This window comes from Pteropus alecto, unplaced genomic scaffold (assembly GCF_000325575.1).
Source record: "Pteropus alecto unplaced genomic scaffold, ASM32557v1 scaffold95, whole genome shotgun sequence".
In the NCBI taxonomy this organism is placed as follows: domain Eukaryota; kingdom Metazoa; phylum Chordata; class Mammalia; order Chiroptera; family Pteropodidae; genus Pteropus; species Pteropus alecto.
The window spans coordinates 6,553,797-6,563,243 of NW_006441071.1; the positions used below are offsets into that span (position 1 = coordinate 6,553,797).

Here is a 9,447-nt window from a genome sequence, read left to right on the forward strand (position 1 = left end):
CCCTCTTTCTCGTATCTTTCTTCTTGCATCTCACTATAAGAAGCAAGAACAAACTAAGCCACACTTTTAAGCACTTTGCTTGGGAATTGCCTCAGAAAAATATCCAAGTTCTCTTATAAGTTCTGCTTTTCATATAATTGTAGGGTATAGTTTTGTTAAACCTTCTCCTACTATATAACAAGACTTCTCTTTTTTCTAGGTTCCGATAATATGTTTTTCATTTCCTTTTGAGCCCTTACCAGCAGTGCTTTTACTATCCTTTTTACCAATCATCAGCTTATGATGATTTAAATATTCTCTAAGACTATGGGTTTTCTCTACTGTGCCTCCTCACTTCCTTCTGAGTCTTTACTAGTAGAGTAGTTAAAATCTGTATTTCTACTAATAGTCATTTCAAAGTAGTCTAGGCTTTTTCTATCATGCTTCTCAAAATTCACTCAGTATCTACCCTTTATTCAATTCCAAAGCCACTTGCACATTTTTAGGTATTTGTTATAATAGCATCCCGCTTCCAGTTACAGCAATCTGTATTAGTTTCATATTGCTGCTTTAACAAATTACTGTAAACTTAGTGTCTGAAAACAACACTAATTTATTATCTTACAGTACTGGAGGTCAGAAGTCCAAAATAGGTCTCATTTAGCTAAAATCAAGGACAGAATGTGCCAGGTATGCTATATAAGAAATTCTCTTAGACAAGGTGTCATTTGATTGGAGACCAAAAAGTACTGGGGAATTAAGACATGAATATTTTGGAGGAGAACATTTCAGAAAGAGAAAATGAAAAGTGCAAAGATACCATGGTATGAACTTGGATGAGTTTTTAGATGTTTAAGGAGTAGTAAGGATGCAAATGAGATTTACAATGAGAGAGAGAGAGAGAGAAGAATAGAATAAGATGGAGTCAAGCAGGTAGAAAGGTGACAGATCACAAAGGGCTTTGTAGTCTATGGCAAAGATTTGGATTATGCTTGGAGGGAGATGGATGTACATTGCCAGAAGCTGGCAAAAATCTGACTTATATCTGAAAAGATTACTGTGGTTGCTATGTTGAATACTAGCTGCAAGAAGGCAAGAGTGGAAGCAGGTGTTCCTAGGGGGAAATGATGCTGACTTTTATTAGAGTGGTAGCAGTGGTAGTGTGAGAATTTGTAGCTCATTCTGGATATATTTCTAATGTAGAGTTCATGTGATTTACATGATAGATTGGATGTGATGTGAGAGAAAGAGAGCAATTAAGAATGACTTCAAGGATTTGGATTGAGCATTTGATTAGTTGTAGGCACTATTTACTGAACTGAGAAAGATTAGAGAATGAGGGCAAAATTTAAGTTTTGGATATGTTTAGAGTGAGATACTTATCTGACATAGAGATGCTGTGGGGTCTGATAGTCATGGGAGACTGGAGTTTAAGGGAGATACTGAGGCTAGATATATACTTTTGGGAATCTCAGCATAAAAGTAACATTTAAAGTTGTGAAACTAGATAAAATACCAAGGGAAGCCATTTTAGAAGAGAAGTGGTGCCATAATTGAGCAAAGAGGCATTCTTGTGTTTGGAAGTCAGGAGTATGAAGAGAAACCAGCAACAGAGTGTGCTGACAAGCAGGCAGTGGGGAATGAGCAGGTCCAAGAGAGAGTGAGGTCTTGGAAGCCAAATGAAGACAGTCGTTTAAGAAAAGAGCGATCAATGTGTCAATTACTGCTGAGAAGTCAGTAAAATAAGTAAATACCACAAAATAACCATTTATTTTGGCATCCTGGAGGTGATTGTGTTTTGATGGAATCAGGGATACAAAGGCCTGATGGAAGTTATTCATGGAGCTCCAAGGATCTTTATAATCCACCTAACAAAAAAGAATCCTTACTGCAATTCTACAGTTTGACAAATATGTCAAACTTTATGCTATGCAATTTGTGGCTGACTAGTAGTATAAATGTTGGAGTTTCTTTGAAGTTTAGTTAAAACTTCTAAGTTAGTCATCTAGAGTTCCTTTATTTGCAAAACCCCCAAAATGTACTAGCTTTAAGTTGTCTAAATTCCTTACCTTCAATCATCTTCTTCTCATTATAAGGCAGACGAGTCCATAAAAATGGAGAGATTGATATAACTGAGGAAAATTCCATTTCTCTGGGAGAACACAACTCAGTTCATGCAGAATAGTTTGAGAGGCACTTTGCTTTAAAGTTTTTACCCCATTTTCTTATGGTGCTGACAGAGATTGAATACTCCAGGTCAGAGATTAGTCATAGGGATTCTTTAGTTGAAAATGCATTCATTCTCTTGAGACCAATGAATATGTTAGTAATTAGTGTTGTTTAACTGCATATTTCTCTCCTCTTAGTAAAATCAATTATCAAAACATTGTTAGCTTATGTATGACTCCATATCTCTAAATCAGAGACTCTATATTTGGTATCTTTTGAAAGAAAAATAACATAACTGTAAAGCACATAAAGTACTGAAACTTGGAGCCAAAAAAAAAAAAAAATTCTCCTTAAGTATTCTGCCAATGTTTATTAGTTTCTTTAAAATACAATGTATAAATGAAAACTATTCCATACACTTATAGTCTTATGTTTTTTCATTTCCTTTCCTCAGAGGGGAAATTTATAGAGGGCACGGAATAGACAAATGCCAGGAGAAGCTGATTGGGAAAATGAGGGTGTAAAAGAAATTAGCAAGATTGAATTTATAATCTGAAACTGTGATCTCTGAAGACAGAAATTCATCTTCCGTGTACCTGGCTTGATCTAGGCAAATGTTGGGTTTTGAAGGAGTTAGAATTTGCTATTTTATACCTCTTATACTCTTGCTGTCTGCCTACTTCCCTCTTGTTGGGGATGTTCCCCTTGCAATGCCGCAGACATATCATTTCATATTTCAGTACCCTCTGAAATTCATCAGTCTTCATCCTAAGAATATTTTCTCATCTAGATCATAAAGTGTACTCTTGGATTTTAATCTGGTCAACAATCTGTGCTAAACATTTCTTGGTTTAATTTCAGATTAAAAAACAAACAAAAAAAACAGCCAACCTACCAGGCTTTGTTTAGGTTGATTGTAAAAGCAAGCAGAAAGGGGAAAATAGATGAGGAACAGTTGGCATGTGACCAACTCCCAGATATACCTATAAGCACAAAACTGACTCCGGATATGTGATTTCAGGAAAGGATTCAGAAAGCTTAGTATTGGAAAATGCAGGTCCCATTAATTGGAAGGAGAATGATTGGTCACTTTTTTCTTTTTGTCATGGGTTTATATTTGCTTTCTCATCCACACTTTATTATTTAATTTCAGTAGATACCAAAGGAGCTACTACGTGTTATTTTTAGGAACAAGACAGACCCAAGTTCAAATCCCAGTGTTGACGCTTTCTGGTTGATTTTACCCAGTTACCTACCTTATATGTGCCTCAATGTCCTCAAACGTAGAAGGGAGACAACCCCCTACATCCTGAAATTGTTGCAATAAGCATTATATCAAGCAATTTATGAAAAAGGACTAGTGTTAAATATAGACCCTGTAGATATTAATTGAAAAATAGAATAATACATATCATTGCAACAAATAATACATTTGATAACTGTGTAATAGGTATACAACAAAGGAAGCTTGTGGGAAACTATGTCTGAGATATGGACATTTTCAGTTATAAATAGGAAGACTTTTTGACTCATTGTAAAATGTTAAGTGCAGAAATGTGTATTACAAAAAAAGTTTGAAATCTTAATAGATTCATTCACTAGGAATCATCAAGGTGAAAGAAATGTGGAGGATTAATAGTATCACATCAAAATTAAGTATTCACTATATGAGTTACATTTTCATATGTCATTTCAGAAAATTAAGAGATTATTTATCCATCCCAGATAAAAGGTTATCATATTAGATTTCATAAATGAATAGTGATTCTGCTTCCCACACTGTCTATCAATCCATCTATATGTATGTATCTATGTTTTTATATATCCTATTAGATGTAAAACACTTAAAAGTGAATGTCAACAAAATTTCAAATTACAGTTAAATTTAGGACACCTTAATCTCTAATCACCTTTGTACCTGATCTCAATTTTTTCTTTGAAATTTGGGAGAATTATATAGATTATCATACAATTTAGTCTACAATTTGAGTTAGAATTACTGATAACAAAATGCGGATCTGCAGTAATAACACATATTTGAACTGAACAGATTGCATATAGTTGGGGCTTCCAAATGATTGTCATGAAAAGTGTGTAACAGCATTGTTATTTTACACTAGGAAGTTGTGGCCTAGAAATAATGCCTGACTTCATCCCAAGCATTTTGGTCATCCTAATACACAAACAGTAATAAACCTCAATGTCTTCTGGAGAATGAAACTCTGAATCATTTAATAATACAAACAACAATATTAACTGTTATCAGACTTTGGTTTATTGTAAAATTTAGCAAAGTTTTTCTAGCAATCCCTGACCCTTGCTCTGAAAACAAAAGCAAAAACGTGATTATTGCTTATTCTTTCTCCCTACTTTATTTGCGCCACTATAAAGGAAGGGAGAAAAATCATTGTAATAAATAAAATTAGAGATGTAAGAGAGAAAGGTAAATCAGTCTAGATAAGAAATATTAGGAGCAACAGAAATATCATCAAGCAGTTTCAAAATAAGCTTCTTTTTAAAAGGCTGTTATATAAAAAAAATCACACCAAATATGTAACAGCAGAGAAGAAAGATAAATACAAGTTAATTGCACACCAATCCCATGCAAAAGCCTAGTTCATTAGCCAAAGCAGTAGTATTCAGAATCCAATTTGGGATGCTTGTGCAGTGCCTGGGAGTCTTCTATTATGGCGCTGTCACCGAATTGTTCCAAGTCTGACGGGGTTTGATGGCCTGAGACATCATCTGCCAACGTGTCCAGATAGCTCCCCACAGAGATACCATCCAGCCCATCACTGTCATCATGTAGGCTACTGTAGCTGCCACGTAAAGAGGTACTCTGACTCTCCAATAAACTGCACAGGCTGCCACTGAGACTGCTGCCTCGGCTAGTAATAGTGGCTTTCTCTTCAATCATCCACTTGATGGACTCAATGCTCTCATTGATAACAAGCAACTGGCGCATGAGCCTGACATCTGTGGCTCTGAGATTAACCTATGGAGAAGGGAGAGAAAGGAAAGACATGACAATTATTCTGCATTCATGAAAGACCCAAAATTCATTTGGATTCTGTCTCCTTCAGTCCATAATTTTAAATTCACAGAATTAAAATATAAATTCACTTGATCTCAGGATGTTTTTGAAAACTGCTGACCAGTGTTAGGAGTCATAATCAAAGAACTCACTTCCTGCCAGACGCATCAGATTCCCAAAAGGATAATAAAACTCCCACTCCATCCCTGACCCTAACCAAGATGACTGGAAATATCATATTGAATGTCATATTATCTGCTAAGAAACTTATTCTCTCTCTGGCCAGACTAATAGTTTATCTGTGTTTACTTGGGAATACGTGTACATATGTTGAGAGGTGGGGAGAAGAGGAACGTATAGAAATTAAGGAGTCGTCATATCATCATTGCAGCAGCTCCTATTTTTTGAGTGATAATGTGCCAGGCATCATTATAAAAGCCCAACATTCGTTATAGTAGCAACCCTGCACCATAGGTATTATTATTATTATTCTCCCCATTTTACAGATGAAGAAAAAGAGAAAAGAGTACAGAAAGGTCCATATATAACTATATTGACATATATATAGTACTGAATAATGCCCAAATTGTTTTAAAATTCCCTGAATCCAAAAGGGAACCAATACACTAGGCTGATCCACTGTACAAGATGAAGTATCTAGATGTTTTATGTAGATCTGATTATTTGCTTCAGATATTTCAGGGCCAACCCCTATCAAAATTGGAATATGAGGCTCTGAGATGGTCTAAAACTCCCCTAAGTGCCTTCTAAGTGTATAGTTCTTCTGAAAGTTCTAAGTTCCTTCAAAGAAATCTTCAGAGCCGCAGAGCAGACTTTCTTTGTAGGCCTTACAGTTCAGTGGGAACATCTGCTGCAATAACTCTCTTGATTGCCTTTGTTCTTGGAGTCAAAGAGATGTGGCTCCTATAGACTCCAGTGCCTGGACTAGGAGGCAGGACATGGCCACTAGAGATCCGAGTTACATTTATTATAGTTTCAAATGGATTCTTGTTTTTCAGTTGGGGTCTTTTAGAGGCTGGGTTCTAATTCTATCTTTAAGATCCAGGGTTAATTCAGATTTGTAGTTTTCTAGAATCATCAAAGGCACTCAGTCATGAGTGACTCAAGCCATAAGAGAGAAAGGAGCCTATTGTCTTCAAATGTATGCATTCATATTGTAAAAATGTTTCCTGGTTAGGAGTTAATCCATAACTGAAGGTGAACTTTGGATTGAGTGTGACAAACAAACATTAGGAGAGTTGGAATTTCTACCAATGATTTCAAAGATGTAAGATTACAGGTTAAAATATATATGTATAAATATAAGAAGCATGAACTACAATTTAAAAACCCTTAATTTTGCTAGGATATTAAATAAAGTAACGAGTAATTTTCTTATCTTCTCTGAGAAAAGCACCAAAAATAAATCCTGTAGAAAGTAACCAGTGAAAATCATTTCTCTATAAAATGTTCACAAACAGAAGGATGTGAACTTAATAAGTCTTGAGATGTTTTTCTATTTGTGGTGTTGTCTCAGTGAACTTGCAATAATGTTGTGTTGGAGAAGGAGGTTTTCTGGCAGTCTTTATGTTCAAATTCACCCACACATCCCATGAACTATCAAGATACTTTTCAAGTTACACGTAATACAATAAATATTTACAAACTGGCAACAATTTGCCTAGGTCCACTGACAAGCCTAGAAAATCAATATGAGGCAAAGTCTTACAGAATTCTTCAGTTAGGCATCTGTAGCTGATAAAACTCACTGTGCCCATTGTAGGCCTGGTGCAATATAAATTTATGTGACCGTTTCTCAAGGGCTCCCCAAATGAACAATAGCTGCATTTGTTCACATCCCCACCCTGTCCCATGGAAATGTTCCGGCCCATGCCCAGTTCTGGGTATGTTCCCTATTATTCCCCTCACTTGAAATACTTTACTCTCTTCTTCTCTAAATCCGCTCCATTCTTGAAGTCCTGCTTCTTCCAGCAAGCACTACTTGCTGATTCCAGCCTCCTCTGCAGTTCTTTTAGTTTTGTATCTCACAGTACTGTCTTATATTATACTGTCTTATATTGCTACCTTTATTGTGTGTTTTTGCTGTTTCTTAAACTAAGCTTTAAGTTCCTTTAAGAAAGAAGGCATGTCTTACATTTCTTCCATCTCTTTGTCTGCTCTAAGCATTAATTTTTTTTTCTTTTTTTTTTAGAAATAGCCATAATTTTAGGATCTATGAAATTTAAGTTCTTAAGACAAAAATAATACACATTCCCAGCAACTGTGTTATTCAGGGGTTAAAACATACTTAGGATAATTTTTCAGTAATTTTTGTCTGAACTATACAGTGGCTGCATCAAATAGAAATTTTTAAAATTTTATTGAGCAATATGAATAAGAGGGGTATAGACTCTGAAGTAACAAAAGCTTCCTTTAATCACGACACGATTTATTTAGATTAAAAAAAATCTTTTCTGAAAGCAAATATTCACAGTCCATTGAACTCTTTTAGGGAAAAAAATGACGAAAGCAAGTCAGCTAGAACGTGTTGATCCGGCCAATAATGATTACAGGTTTACTGAATCTAACTCTCTGTCCTCCCAGTGAGAGAGTAAACAGCTTCCCACTGTGGGAGCGCTGGGCCAGCTGGTTCACACGGCTGCTTGTCCATTACCTGGAGCTCCAGGCTGCTTGCTTCACACTTACTGCTTTCTCTTCGAATTAAGGTGTGGTTATGCTACTACTGATGAACCCTGAAAGTATGAGCAATCCACCGCACACAGAACTAAATCACAGTGTCACTTCTGTCTCTAGTAGCTGCCCCACCTATCTTCACAATTATTCTTGTCCTTATGAAGTCTGGCCATGGATTAAGAAGAGAGTAGACTTGCTCCATTGACAGGAAACTGAGATATTTTCACTTGAGGTCTTATAAGGTCCTGTGACTTCACTCTGAGGATATTGAGAGTTGGGAGGTCCTCATTATGGTTTGAGTTTAAGTGTCTCCTTCTTGAAGAGCCCCTTTCTAATTAGCCATTCTATCCAATACCCGTACCGCATTTCTGGTTTCTTTTGCTCTTTATAATATTTATGACTAGTTGAAATCGTTCTGCTTATCATTTGTTAAGACAGGAATTGGTCTGTCTTGTTTGCCACTCTGTGCCCAAGACCTACCATAGTACTTGGCACATAATAGGTGCTCAATTAATATTTATTCAAGGGCCAAATGATTGCTTCAGATTGGACCATCTGTCAGGAACACCCCTCCCTTGGGGTTTGCTGTGGGCCAGTGATATGTGACTTGAGAGGAAGGAAAGAGGCAGCTTCTGGAAAGAGCATTTTTGTATTAAAGTATTGCCGGCATGCAATCCCATTCCTATTCATTCACAAGACTCAGACACTGAGAAACTGGTACAAAGTTATTCTGAGCTTAAAAATACAAAATAAGAGATAGGAAGGAAGTGGACTTGAAGGTGTGAATCACTCTCCAAACGTTATTCTGTTTGTTCGGAGGAGGCGATTATAGGTACTAGCACACATAGGTGTTCTGTAAACACTTGGTGAAATGAGTTAAACAAAGGGAACAAATCAACAAATAGGACATTTACAAAAAAAACTCAAAAACAAAAAGACCTGTTCTACTATTGGTAAAGGGATGTGGGTGTCCTTTCCTCTTTTCTTCAGCCTCTTTACTCTAGCCCTTCCTGGTAATTCACTGTGGTTCATCTTCATACTTGTCTCTCATGTTTCACAATTGTAACATAACAGGTCTTTGTACTGAAAACTGAATGAATTCTGAAATTTCATGTCATTTTTGAACAAGTGGTGAATTAGGCCTATTGTAGAACTTGAAATGAGGGATCTTGAAAGAGCAAATACTATTAATAATAAACTTTTCTAGATCTATGTTTTCTTTCAGAGTATCATTTTATTACTGAAAGAATACAAAGATTTTGAATTGGCTCAGTAGAATCCAAGAAAGAGAGAATGTGGTCAAATTTTCAGTTAATAAAGGAGTTGCCAAACAAGTTAACTTATTTTGTGGTATTATATGAGGAACATGGTATGGGCTTCTGGCCTGCCACTGTATACCTCTGTGACCTTTGGGCAAGGTGGCTTAGCACTTAAGACCTCAGCTTCCATATACCTGAAAAAAAAAAATTGTGGAATTATATTCCGAGCTGCAGTGAGCCACTGGACTTAGTAGAGGTAGTAAAGCAGTCTGTGAACCAAGACTAATTTCTACCCAATAATGAAGATTTAAT

At 36.2% G+C, this 9,447-nt stretch overlaps 1 protein-coding gene across 2 annotated transcripts in view; it reads right to left on the minus strand.

The window, feature by feature from the left end:
* Nucleotides 1-4,400: 4,400 nt before the first annotated feature.
* The window catches only part of LURAP1L (leucine rich adaptor protein 1 like), a 39,604-nt gene continuing 34,557 nt past the window's right edge, over nt 4,401-9,447 (minus strand). For both annotated transcript variants that reach the window (XM_015594430.2, XM_025051456.1), the window contains one exon: nt 4,401-5,143. In XM_015594430.2, the coding sequence (XP_015449916.1) occupies nt 4,769-5,143 (375 nt within the window). In that variant the 3' untranslated portion in view covers nt 4,401-4,768. The remainder of the gene's footprint in view (nt 5,144-9,447) is intronic.